The sequence below is a fragment of the Thamnophis sirtalis genome, unplaced genomic scaffold (genome assembly GCF_051295495.1).
Source record: "Thamnophis sirtalis isolate CommonGarterSnake01/CBP01778 unplaced genomic scaffold, rThaSir2_p1.2 scaffold_3, whole genome shotgun sequence".
Classification (NCBI taxonomy): domain Eukaryota; kingdom Metazoa; phylum Chordata; class Lepidosauria; order Squamata; family Natricidae; genus Thamnophis; species Thamnophis sirtalis.
Window position 1 is genome coordinate 175,809,450 of NW_028261383.1, and position 13,631 is coordinate 175,823,080.

A 13,631-nucleotide genomic window follows, 5' to 3' on the forward strand; every position below is an offset into this window, starting at 1 on the left:
AAAGGCTCCGCGTAGGTCTGATTTTCATGCTATCTCCGTGGACTGCCTACCACGAGTGTAGTTGGTATATCAGGGGCCACACTCACATAAGAAATAGTCAAAACTAGAAATACTCAAGCTATGACAGTGCAAAGAGGAATGTACACTATGAGTAGTGCCCCAAATTCTTTGCAAATTGGGCTCCTCTGTTATTGTTGCCCTATGAGAAGTTGATAAAAGTGCTTGGATAATGGATGAGCTGATTCGAACAAGCAAACCAGGTTCAGTTATAATAAAGTAAGAATGGCTTCCCAGGTCTCTCTAAAATGCCCCCATACGCTTTGGAGGACTGGTTATTAATAGGGTTGCGTACATGGTCAGTCAGATGCTCATATGGATTGGCCACTTTTGTCCACCTATCAAATGCTTTCCAAAGGCCTGAGATAGGCAGATGTTGTTTAACAATAATATTAAAGGCGTTCGTTCCGGACTATAAGCTATTCTAAGTACAGCTGCCATTTGCAATTGATTTGTAACAAGTCATTATTTCTTTGTTTTGAATTTTTGTATATTTATTTGACAATAAACAATTTTTCTTTTAGTGTGCTTGAAGATGTTGGTATTATTATTGTTGTTATTATTGTTTGTCACGTAGTCAGCCAGACGTTCAGACTGGATTTGGTATTTTTATCCACCTATTGAGTCCTCCCTAAAGACCTGGGATAAGCAGATACTGTTGTTTGATGGTATTAAAGGTATCGTTGTACGGTGGTTATTAATAATCACAATCATTATTATTGACTTTCTCGCCCATATTTTTAATCCTCTTTACAAACTCCCCATTTTATCTTTTTTTATTTCTTCTTCCATTTGATTACCTCAATCTTACACATTATATCACTGACGGCTAAACTTTATGTCCTCGCATGCTGAAAGCCCCAACCCCCTCCCCCGTTTTTTTTAGTTAGACTTATATACCGCTTCATAGGGCTTTCAGCCCTCTCTAAGCGGTTTACAGAGTCAGCATATCGCCCCCAACAATCCGGGTCCTCATTTTACCCACCTCGGAAGGATGGAAGGCTGAGTCAACCTTGAGCCGGTGAGATTAGAACCGCTGAACTGCAGATAACAGTCAGCTGAAGTGGCCTGCAGTACTGTACTCTAACCACTGCGCCTCTTGTTTGGGCCTAGCAGGCCTCCCTGAAGCCTCCTGGGATCAAAAATGGGCCATGGGGGGGCGCACCCACTCCCAATTCTCCCGCCCCTGTGCGTCTCCCACATGTGTGTCCGAGACCTGAAAATCAGCTAGCCACTGGGAGGCACGTGTGCCTGCGTGATGGAGCTGAGCTGGGGCGACGGCTTGCGTGCCTGCATAGAGGGCATTGCGTGCCACCTGTGGAATGCGTGCCATAGGTTTGCCATCACGGCACTATATGGTATATAATGTGTATGTGTACATACATATAGTATATTTTTGTATTATATAATATGTAACTATTACACGTTTTCTTTTTGTTGTCTTTCTTTGTACTATTTTTCCTTTTTCCTAGAGTTCTCTATCTGAAATTAATTTATACCATTTTAAATCAGCTCTCCTGATGCTCTTTGTTTTAAACTTGCAACACAATCGGAAAAGCCAGGTAGCAAAAAGTGTGTTGTGATGAAATATCTTAAAATAGCTGCTCTTGAAAAAGTTTCGGGATAGTTCCAACTCTGCAGTTATGTTTAAGTTTTGCCATGTTTGGTTTATTGATTTGGGGTTAGAAGACGCAAATAATTTTATCAAAACGAATGATTGACGGCCAACACTAAAGATTGAAGTTCTTGGCAAATGTTAAGATGAAGCGGCAGAAGGAAGGGGAAATGTGCAGAAAGCATTTTGCTAGGAACAGGACAGACTGGCGGGCTGAAGCCTGAGATAGATAACAGGAACTTATGAAAAAAATGTACTGGGGACTGTGACTTCCCAACGCCGCTTGAACTAAGCAAAAAGTAAGCTAAATCAGATTGAATCTTAATGAGTATTATAGTTGAACAGATCTTCTCCTGGAAATAGTTGGGCCAAGAGGTGACAGAAGGAGAATAAGATGGAGAGAGAAAGGCAGAACAGCTGCTTTCTCTGAGGCCTGTGGGTCTGTCTTCGGGGTGGGTGGGTGGGTGGGATATGAGTTTGGGGTGTATCCTAGGAGATTTATTTATTTAAAATATTTTTCAAGTTGCATTCTAGCCAAAATCTGCTGGCCAATAAAAATGCCATTGCAGCTGGACTTCGCTTATTTGTTAGATACGAACTTGTCGATTTGGCAAATTGTTTTCAGTCTCTTAACAGCAGAGTCTCTTTCTCTCTGTGTCTCTCTCTCTCTCTCTCTCTGCCACCCCCTCCCTGATTCCTTCTCTGCCAACCTCCCCCTCCACCTCCCTTTTCCTTTGATGCAGCCATTGGCTGCTCCACGATAGTCTCTTTGCCAAATAGGTGGATCCTTCTCCCCCCCCCCCTTCTCTCTCTTTCTCTCTCTCTCTCTTTTTCTGCTGGCATTGGCAAAGGCAAATGGTTTGGGACCGAGCATGAAAGGAGGAAGCAAGCAAGCCAGAGAGTTTAGGAGGAAAAAGGGAAAGGAAAAAAAAGGGGGGAAACAACAACAACAAAAAAACCCCATACCCCAGCAGCTGGGTTTTGCCAGCAGCCGATCACAGCTGATCCCAGAGTGGAGTCTGCCCCTTTTCCCCTAGACCTGCGATCACCCCTATTCTCAGGCGGAGGGAGCCACATCTAAGTTGCATCTTTGCATTTCTGCCAAACGCTGGGAGAGATTATTCTCTGGTCTCAGCTTCCCCCGTCTGATTAGTTGCTGTTGTCCTTCCTATTTATTTATTTTTTTAAATTTTGTTTCCTTCTTCCCTTTATCACCATTATTGTGTTATTGTTGCTAGTATTTTTTTTTTAACCAGCCCTTTGGCATTTTTAACCTATTTTGTGCATGTGGCACAAGCAGAGTGATGTTGATTTATTTCTGTCTTTGGCTGAGGTTCCCCCTTCCTAGCTGCCTCCTTTCAGTTTTTCATTCTTCCCCTTTGCTTCCCCGCTCTTTTTATTAAACAAGACTTGAACATTTTGGCGAACAGTTTGCAGTGAAAGATGCAGCCAACAATTATTTTCTACTTAATTTAAGAAATATCCAGGACTCTTGTGTACCCTTCCTTCGTACAGTTCTGCATTCCTCTTTTTTTTTTTTTCCTCCTCACCTTCCACCCCGTATACCCACAATATCGTCCGCCTTCTATTCTCTGCAATTCTGAGCCCAGAATTTCTGAATCGGGGGCTTAGCTTCGCCGGGATGAGACAGAGCAATGGTAATTATTTCCATTTTTGACTGTTTTGGTTTTTTTCCTGGATGCTTTTGTTGTGGGGAAATTTTTATTTTTGAAATAAAAGTTAGAAGACCCACTGAAATTATTTCAATGAATAAAGAATATTTAGAGCTTTGGGTTTAGGACAGAACTGATTTTGTCTTTAATTCCTACGTTGCTGAACAAACTTCAGTGCTTTTATTTTTAAAGGAAGTGAAATTTTACTTCCACAACTTTATGCTGATTTTTTTTTAGATTTCCATACTAATGCATTGTCGAAACAATATTAATTCTACTGTTTTCTCTCTCCCCCCCTTCCCCCCTCCCCAAATTCCTGCTTGTCCTTCTTCTTCTAGTATAGTATTTATTTATTTTTTTTAGCTGGATTAATCACATTCCGAGCTTGGCTTTATGTGTTCCCACTTTGCTGTTTCTCTACCCCGTCCTATAAATTTCACGTCGCGATGCTTCCCCCCCCTCCCCTGGTCCTGATTTTCTTATTCTAATGGATTTTTCCTCTCTTTGTTTTGCATCCTTTCTTCTCACCCTCTTCTCCCCAGGATGAATTCCACCCCTTCATTGAAGCTCTCCTTCCTCATGTCCGTGCCTTTTCCTACACATGGTTCAACCTGCAAGCTCGGAAGCGAAAGTACTTTAAGAAGCACGAGAAGCGAATGTCGAAAGATGAGGAGCGAGCGGTGAAGGATGAATTACTTGGTGAAAAGCCCGAGATAAAGCAGAAATGGGCATCCCGACTCCTGGCCAAGCTACGCAAGGATATCCGCCCTGAGTTCCGTGAGGACTTTGTTTTGACCATTACGGGCAAGAAAGCACCTTGTTGTGTTCTCTCCAATCCAGATCAGAAAGGCAAAATTCGCAGGATTGACTGCCTGAGGCAGGCTGACAAGGTTTGGAGGCTGGACCTAGTTATGGTCATCTTGTTCAAAGGGATCCCCCTTGAAAGTACTGATGGGGAGCGGCTATACAAGTCGCCGCAGTGCTCAAACCCGGGCCTTTGCGTCCAGCCGCATCACATTGGAGTCACAATTAAAGAACTGGATCTTTACTTGGCGTATTTTGTTCACACTCCTGGTAGGTCCTATATATATATCTATATATCTATCTATAACACCAATCATGGTTTCTGGTTTTTATGTTTAATTTTACGGGCAGTTGCCTTTTCTCCAAAAATTTTCTTTTTCTCTGTATGTTCCCTTTCATCCCTGATTAGCAAACTGCTAACTTAAGATGTGCACTAGGATGAGTCCCGCACGCTCAGTTTATTTGAAAAATAACTGAAAATAACAGGTAGCCTTTCTTGATTTCCTGGTTCTTTCCTACTACCTGTGATGCCTGTAACGTCTCATGGTAAAGAAAAACTCTTGCTGAAAGCTGAGGGTTGGAGGGACGGGACAGAGGTGTACAAATATATTGTTTGTTAGGTAAATGTCAGATCAGCAAAGAGAAAAAAGGGTTTATTTAATTAGAAGGCAAATTGAGGAGCATTTATTTTGGGGACAGAATCTTGTTCTTTTGCTTGATTCCCCCCCCCCTTCCTAATTCCTTTTGTTGGATCAGTTTAATATATCAGCATGCCCGCAGCTTGTAAACTGCAAACATTCAGATAGGCACTCCTGGACAAATAGTGTGGCAGCATTAGAGCAATAAATGAATTTTCAGAGCCTGCTGTCCCACATAGGAACAAGTTTCTCAAGGGAGAGTTAATAAGTGTGGAAAGGATAGTTTGGAGCCCCTTTCTTTTGTTTCCATGGACTCTTTTTTTTTCAGTTGACTTTATACTGTGGATATACTGTATAGATGAACAAATGCCCCTATTGCATTTATTTTATTATTATTATTATTTTCATTTTTTCCCCCTCAGCTCTCTTTTAGTTTTGTTATCTTGCAATTGAAACAGAAATGCCTGGCTTATTTTTTTAGCACTATTTGCTTCCGACTTCGAAATCCAAATTGGATGTCTGCGGAATATTTCTAGATTTATCTTTTGTTCTACTCAAAAGGATCTACCCCAAACTTCCCTCCCTCCTTCTGTTGCTTCTGTAGTATTTTTTTTTGCTACTTTTTCTTTTTCATTTGCTTTTAAGAGGTCACGTTTCCAACAATAATCCAGCTTTCCTGGATGCCACTTCCATCCTGTTCTTCAACAATGACAAGGCTCTCTCCTGTATTAAACCCAGTTGTCTTATCTATTGGCCACCTTACGTGTCCCTCACCAGTCTGTGTTTCTATTAGCTTCAGTCTAATAATATTGTCAGGAGTTTTTTCTCCTTTTTTAGAATATGCCCATCCAGTGTGTGTCCCGCAGCCTCTGGACAATGTCAGGAGGTTCATCTCAGCGCCTGAGGATGGCATTACTGACACACTCGTGTCATCTATTCTGCACAACTCAGGGTACTTCCAGGCCTGGCAAGTAACGATCAGCATTCCTCTATCCCTTTTCTTCAAGTGCTTTCCCTTTTCCTTTCCCACTCTAATTAAACTAGGCCCCTATCACCTTCCCGGCCAGATCCACCCCGATCCCTTTAAACAGAGAATTTCCCTTTCATATCAGAATACGTACATGTCAATTTGTGGCAATTTTACTCGCTTTCAGTGAAGAACAAGGCAGCACACTCGGTCGCAATAAAAAGAAAATGAATTTTAAAAGTAAATCTTATCATGCTTTCTAAAATTCAGGTAAACCATCTGAAAGGGGTTATCAGTCCATATCCCAAGCCAAATAAGGAAAGTTGGGTAAACTCGTGAGGTGAATAAAGTAAATGACCGCTGACAATCATTTATGTTTTAATGATTAAGAGGTTCTCCACATATATTGGCAAGTAAGCCAGCGAATCATTCTAAAATGTGACGTGACCCTTAAGCAAACTGAATTCCTTGCATTTTCATGGAAGTATATATGTGTGTGTTCACAGTTGACTTACACAGGCCATATTCTTCATTCCTACTCCAACGAAAAGCTCCAGAGTCAAGAAGGCCATTTAAGCATAAAGCTATTTGCAGGTCAATAGTTTGTTATAAGAGTTTGCTCTCTTCCAGTTTTAAATTTCTGATATCATAAGCCATAACAAGATATGAGTGGGTTACAAATATTTGATGGCATTAATAACATGCATGCTGTTATTTTGCAAGATTCTCTTAACACTACAAAGTGTTCAATCTTTCAAGTAAAATAAAGAAGACTAAGAAAAGATGTGGTGGAACAGGAAATTTAATTCATGCCACTGAAGACAGGAAACAGAACTTGTGCTAAAATTCCTTTTACCAGTGGAATAAGCTAGATTTTACAACCTACCAAACTTTAAAAAAAAAAAATTCTGTTTTTAGCCTTAGAATCCCACTATTCCGCCCTTTTTATCCCAGCTTTATTCCTGTACAGGTCCTAAATAAAGAAAGCAATAAGTAGCATAGGCAGTAAATCGGACAGATTTTTGCTGATTGCGTGCCAAAAGAACAGTTCCTAAGTCTGTGCTTTCCATAATATTTCATTTATTATTTTATCTTTTGGTTTTAAGAAAGATACTCAAGGAAATTCTTATGGCAAATGCAAGAATGAGATGTTGGATATTTGTAGAGATAAGTCAGTGTGGGAGATTACTATCACCCCTCCCCTGATTGCCTGTTTATATACATGTCTGTAAGAATGAATGTATGCATTTTTCCTGTTACTGGCCCAGAAGTGAGTTTAACTGTAGAGGAAAAGGGAAAAAACAACTTTGGAACAGACTTGGAAAATCAATGATGCAGGATAAGCTAAACTTGTCTTTCTCCTTTTCACTGAACTACTTGGACTATCTGAGTATATATCAAAGTCAATCATCAGATTATTGAGGAAAAAGAACATTAAATACTATATGGGTTTTGGAACACATTTTGCCAAGGTGACATAAAGCTCAATTCTAAAAGCAGCAGTATTATCTATATGTGTTTGAATCAAAAACAACACCTTAAGTGATACAATAATAGGAGCGGTAATATTAAAAATATATATATTGTGGGCCTCTGCTAAGAAAATATGTAATAAGTAGAAAACCTTTAAATCATAAGATTTTAGTTATTCATGTCTTCTATCTGTAAAAATAATGCATATTTTTAATCTCTTAATCTACATGTTTTTCCTCATAGAATAAATAGCAATGGGACTGGAGAATTTTAATTGGTAAAGCACGATACAGTTCAGGGTCCTCCCATCGGTATTGCTGATTCTTTAAGAATAGATGGAAGATTCAGATCTCAGCTTTCCAATATCACATCATTAGGTTATGTGCTGCTCTTTCATTGGTAACTTGTTAATTGTGCACAAGAGAATGAAAAGGGAGATAAGAGGTTATTGTTCCTATGGTGTGGAACACAGTTGCTTTATTTTAATTGCATATACACAACTTAGTAAAAATAGTGCACTTACTAGAATTTAGAGCAATTTGCTTTTGATTCAGTTAATCTTATTTTTAGGGGGCAATCGTGGATAAACCTAGCACTTCTGCCCATTTGAAAACCAAAGTATTAATTCTTACAGATACGATCTTAAAACCAGTAGGGCAATTCATTTATCATCCTTGCTATCGGGGCATTGTTTAGCTTGCTTGGGTATCTGTTACGGTGTTATGAAAATTGTAAAACCCATTTGATGAAAGTTCATTCATTGAAATGCTAACTTATATCGTGGTTTTATTACAAGTCATGTTTGTTTGGTCTATTCCCTTATTTCTTTTAAATTGTAAAACAAGAAGAGAATCCTTCCTTAGTGAAAGCATGTTCTGTAAATAGCTTGGGTACTAGATCCAAAATTTATTATTTTTTGCCAAGCACAAATGCCAGATGTGTTCTTACGATTTTGGTGTTTTCTAGTCTTCTTTGTTATTTTATTTTGTTATGAAGAAAACTACTTTGGGTGATGACTAGAAGACACTATTTCTTTGGTGCTAGGTTTTTTTTCCTGGCTACAAAAACAATCCTCTTTTAATATTTTATATGAATTTGGTAAACAGCATAAAAGTTGTCATGTCATTCCCCAAATCATAAGCCAATGGTGAGTTACAAGTTTGACATAGCTAAAGAAGAATGAACCTCAACCTGCACTAGTGAGATTCTAGAGAAAGCTAATGAAGCGTATTGTTTAACGTTCAAGAAAATATGAGTATCCTCCTTTCCAGTTAAGTATAGTGGGTGGTATACTGTAGACCAGTGTTTCTCAACCTTGTCAACTTCAAGGCGTCTGGACTTCAACTCCCAGAATTCCCCAGCCAGCATTCGCTGGCTGGGGAATTCTGGGAGTTGAAGTCCAGACACCTTGAAGTTGACAAGGTTGAGAAACACTGCTGTAGACTATCCGAGGTTTGTCCTGAGAAATTGTGTTTTTAAGAGAGAGAGATTACTGTTGTGCTTTAGTAATCTAACTGTGAAAAATTGAATTAAAATATTACAAATAATATACAGTAAGGTACAAAATTAGTATATTATTCACTCCACATACAATGCATTTGGGGGTGGGTAGAATACTGTATCCAGTATGACCAGAATGTGATCATCTTGTCCCTGTTTCTTTTTTTTTAAAGATATATAAATTCTGCTTTTAAAGTTGAAGTACAGCTTGTGAAGAGCTGCATTCACTCTGGAAAGGGGAAGCAAGGACGAGAATTAAAATGGTAGTAATTCTAGATTGAGCAGCCATCCTGGCACCTTAAGATTCCATTCCAAGTTATAACTGTTCTAGTTACGGGGAAACCAACTTAGTATTAATGTTAAGTGCTAAGAAGGTGAAGTATCTCTAAAACAGAAAAAGCAGATGATTCCCTGAGCAAATTCTGATCTAAATAGTGCCACTGATGAAGGAAGGGCATTGCACTGCTGTGTGTTAGTAGTTAACCATTGCATCGTTAGTCTGGTTTCCCTATTTAATTTTAGGGAAACATGTGGAACTACATATGCAAACAAACCTTCATACTTTCATATTTACCAAAAGCTCCAAAATGTGCCCCAGTGTAGTTATGGTAAGAATTGTATGATTCAGTAGCCTTATCAGACACGCCAGAATGTAAACGTGAATGGAATAATAGAAGCGTGTCTCCAATTTTGCTTTAAAAAGATGCTTTTTTAGAACTAGGAAAAAACAATTTGCCTAGAGATCATTACGAAGTATAAAAAATAAGCGTGCCCCAAAAGCAAAAGTTATTTCTGCAGTGACAGTTGTCGGAAAAGCTCCTGACTGCACATGAAAAAGACAGAAGAATGAAAGACTTCCGAATTAAGTTTTAGGAAAATGGGGGTGGTGAAATGTTACAACATATGAATATGTAATAGAAATGCATTGAAAATAATAACTACAATATAACCGTGAATGCTGAATTAAATGAACTGAACAGTATGCTGCCTAATTTGAGACGTTTGGCGTTGAACAAACTTTTTAATTGAGTTGAGAAAACCAATTGCAAAACGTCGTTTCCAGGAAAGCTATGTATTTTTTCCAAATCTATAATGGTGTTTAGCTAACATCCCTTTTGAAATCAATGGTTACTAATATAGATTTAGAATCATGGAAAATTAGGTTTGCAAAGAAATAGCTATGTCTATTTTTTGGAGTGCAGAACAAAACTACACAAGCATCAGGCTTGAAGGTGGAACACATCCCTATAAGGAAGACTGTATAGTAGATTTGCAGGAGGGAAAAGGATACCAAAAGGGATTCAAGTGGCACAGAAAGAAATTAGTAATAAATAGATTTGCCAATAGGTGGGTTGGCAAATCTACTACGATGCAGTAGATTTGATCCAAAAAAAGTTTAAATATGACAACATTAGTCAGTTTTATATGTATCACATTTCCCTCTTCCTCTCCTAGCTTTAATATATTAACCTATTTTAAAAACTGTGTCAGTCCCTCGGGTGTAAAAAAAAAAAAATGTTTTTTATTCCTATGGCAAGCAGAGAAAGATTGGCTAGATTACATGGGCATCTCTCCCATCCCCCACGCTTTGGGCACATTTTTCTCTGCCCCACCTGTTTTCTCAAGTGCCAGTTCCTGGAAATGCTGCAGCTTGCAAGTCTCCTCCCATAGATCTTGCTCTGCACCAGGCCGAGGCTTGTGAACTTCCAACCAGTTAGTTGTGACTGACATCAGGTGCGTGATGATATCCTCCACGATTATCTGCATGTCCCCAAAAGGGGAGTTGAGGAGATTAGGGACTCTTGGTTGTGTATCTGTCCGTTATGTCTGCCCGTCTTGTAAATGACGGTTGTTCTCCTTCCTGGAGTTGGGGGTTTGAGCTTGGGGAATAATGAATAGTCCTTCTGTACTCTGTACAATCTGTATTGGCACTAAAAAATTGAAGGAATCGAATTGCACTTTGAGGAGAACATGTCTGTTTCCACATAATGTAGAATATTTTAGGAAGACTGAAATAAGATTGTAAACCCATCCTTTTTGGTGGCCATCAGTTAAGTGAAAATGCAATATAAGTGCCTTCAAAATGTATTTACATCCTTTTGTGAGACACACAAATAACTGAAAGGAACTCAGCATTGTGTTAAGTGGTGGATGTGAAGTGAAACTTCTCTTGAGTAACTATATCAAGTTTCTTCCCCAGGCATTTTACATCAAATAAATCGGCGCTCTGCTCTGCTACCATCTTCTGCTATATAGGGTGTTCCTCAGGCAACCCTGCTCACCCGCCACCATTTTTATCTAGTCCAATTGAGCCTCCTATCTCATTCCTCCCAAAGTTTCAGCAAGCTGATTTATTTGCAGAATCTATCTATCTATCTATCTATCTATCTATCTATCTATCTATCTATCTATCTATCTATCTATCTATCTATCTATCTATCATCTATCTATCTATCATCTATCTATCTATCATCTATCTATCTATCAACAATCTATCTATCTATCTATCTATCTATCTATCTATCTATCTATCTATCTATCTATCTATCTATCTATCTATCTATCATCTATCTATCTATCAACTATCTATCTATCTATCTATCTATCTATCTATCATCTATCTATCTATCTATCTATCTATCTATCTATCTATCTATCTATCTACCTACCTACCTACCTACCTACCTACCTACCTACCTACCTACCTACCTATCTATCATCTATCTATCTATCTATCTATCTATCTATCTATCTATCTATCTATCTATCTATCAACAATCTATCTATCTATCTATCTATCTATCTATCTATCTATCTATCTATCTATCTATCTACCTACCTACCTACCTACCTACCTACCTACCTACCTACCTACCTACCTACCTACCTACCTACCTACCTATCTATCTATCTATCTATCTATCTATCTATCTATCTATCTATCATCTATCTATCAACAATCTATCTATCTATCATCTATCTATCTATCAACAATCTATCTATCTATCTATCTATCTATCTATCTATCTATCTATCTATCTATCTATCATCTATCTATCTATCAACAATCTATCTATCTATCTATCTATCTATCTATCTATCTATCTATCATCTATCTATCTATCAACAATCTATCTATCTATCTATCTATCTATCTACCTACCTACCTACCTACCTACCTACCTACCTACCTACCTACCTACCTATCTACCTATCTATCTATCTATCATCTATCTATCTATCAACAATCAATCTATCTATCTATCTATCTATCTATCTATCTATCTATCTATCTATCTATCTATCTATCATCTATCTATCTATCAACTATCTATCTATCTATCATCTATCTATCAACAATCAATCTATCTATCTATCTATCTATCTATCTATCTATCTATCTATCTATCTATCTATCTATCTATCTATCTATCTATCTACCTACCTACCTACCTACCTACCTACCTACCTACCTACCTACCTACCTACCTACCTATCTATCTATCTATCTATCTATCTATCTATCTATCTATCTATCTATCTATCTTTGTTTTCTGAGGTTTTCGCGGGTGTTTGTATGTAGGTCTTTGGTTATTCGGGTTTTCTCCCGCGTAAAATTGGAAGTGTCTTGGCGACGTTTCGACGAAGTCTCATTCGTCATCTTCAGGCTGGATTGCTCCTGGAAACACGAAGCCGAGCAAACCAGCCTGAAGATGACGAATGAGACTTCGTCAAAACGTCGCCAAGACACTTCCAATTTTACGCGGGAGAAAACCTGAATAACCAAAGACACACACACACAAACACACACACATATTGCACCTTGTGGGATATGTAGCATGTTTGAGGCAGGGTTGAACAGGGTGAAGGGGCAAGGGGGAGGAAAAGCCAAAACATCTGGTGCAAAAATTCCCCAGGTCTGCTCAACTGCTAAGATTCACCCAGCAATATTTCTCTTGTTTCTCTGCTGAGCTGTCTGACTTGAAAAGTCTTTTCACAGAGCCAGCAGTATAAACACCGCACCATAAAAGCCTTATTTTAGTTCTTGTTTGCTTTCATTTTCCAAGATGGGTGGAGGCAGGGAGAGTTGGCTATGTGTGAATTCAGTGCAGCAGATCCAGGAGAGCAAGAGAGAGAGAGAGATCAGGCTTCTTAGTGAGGGATATGGCTCCCCCCCCCCGCACTTCTTTGCATGCCATGTGACTCCTTGAGTAAGTGGAAGTATGGAGGTATGATTTACTTTCTCTTCTCTTTCTGCTTCCTCCCACTACTAGCCCCCTCCGGAGTTAGTGCTGGAGGAGTTACAATCAACCCGATGGCGCCTGAGGGCCTTTTCCTTTCGATGGTCAGGCAGAGTTGTGATCCATAGCAAGCCACCAAGGATTAGCCCCACTCCTTCAGTACTGTCCTCTCCTATGCTGGCCATTCTTCTTAGCCAAACCTACTTCACAGGGTGGTTTGGGGCAGGGGTGGGTTTCTCGCCCTGTTCCAACCGGTTTGGTTGGAACGGGGCCGGCGGCATCCTCGTGCACGCGCGCAGCGCACGTATGCGTACTAGTGCCTGTGCGATGCTCCAGCTGCTCCTGGAGGATCGCGCAGGCACTGTATGCATCCTGCGCATGCGTGGAAGCGCAGAACTCGTCAAAACCGGATAAGGAACGCGGGCGGGCGGGTGGGCCCTTCGCCGTTTCCGGAAGTTACTTACTTCCGGGTTCGCCGACTAACCGGTTCACGGGGACCGCCGCGAACCGGTTGAAACCCACCCCTGGTTTGGGGACATAATTAAGGAAAGCCTTTTTGTAGGTGGCCTGGAGCTTCCCAAGAGAAAAGAAATCACAAATAAATAAATGTGTCCGAAATCTGGGGCATGAGGATTAGACAAGAGGAGCAGGGTCTCAGACATC

General features: G+C 39.6%; 1 protein-coding gene across 11 annotated transcripts in view; it reads left to right on the forward strand.

The window, feature by feature from the left end:
* Nucleotides 1-13,631, forward strand: part of NFIX (nuclear factor I X) — a 289,130-nt gene that overhangs the window by 99,166 nt on the left and 176,333 nt on the right. For 10 of the 11 annotated variants that reach the window (XM_087711023.1, XM_087711024.1, XM_087711022.1 and 7 more), the window contains one exon: nt 3,888-4,419. In XM_087711023.1, the coding sequence (XP_087567149.1) occupies nt 3,888-4,419 (532 nt within the window). Of the gene's footprint in view, nt 1-2,537; nt 3,331-3,887; nt 4,420-13,631 lie in introns of those variants that run through there. The other variant, XM_087711025.1, reaches the window with a different exon arrangement.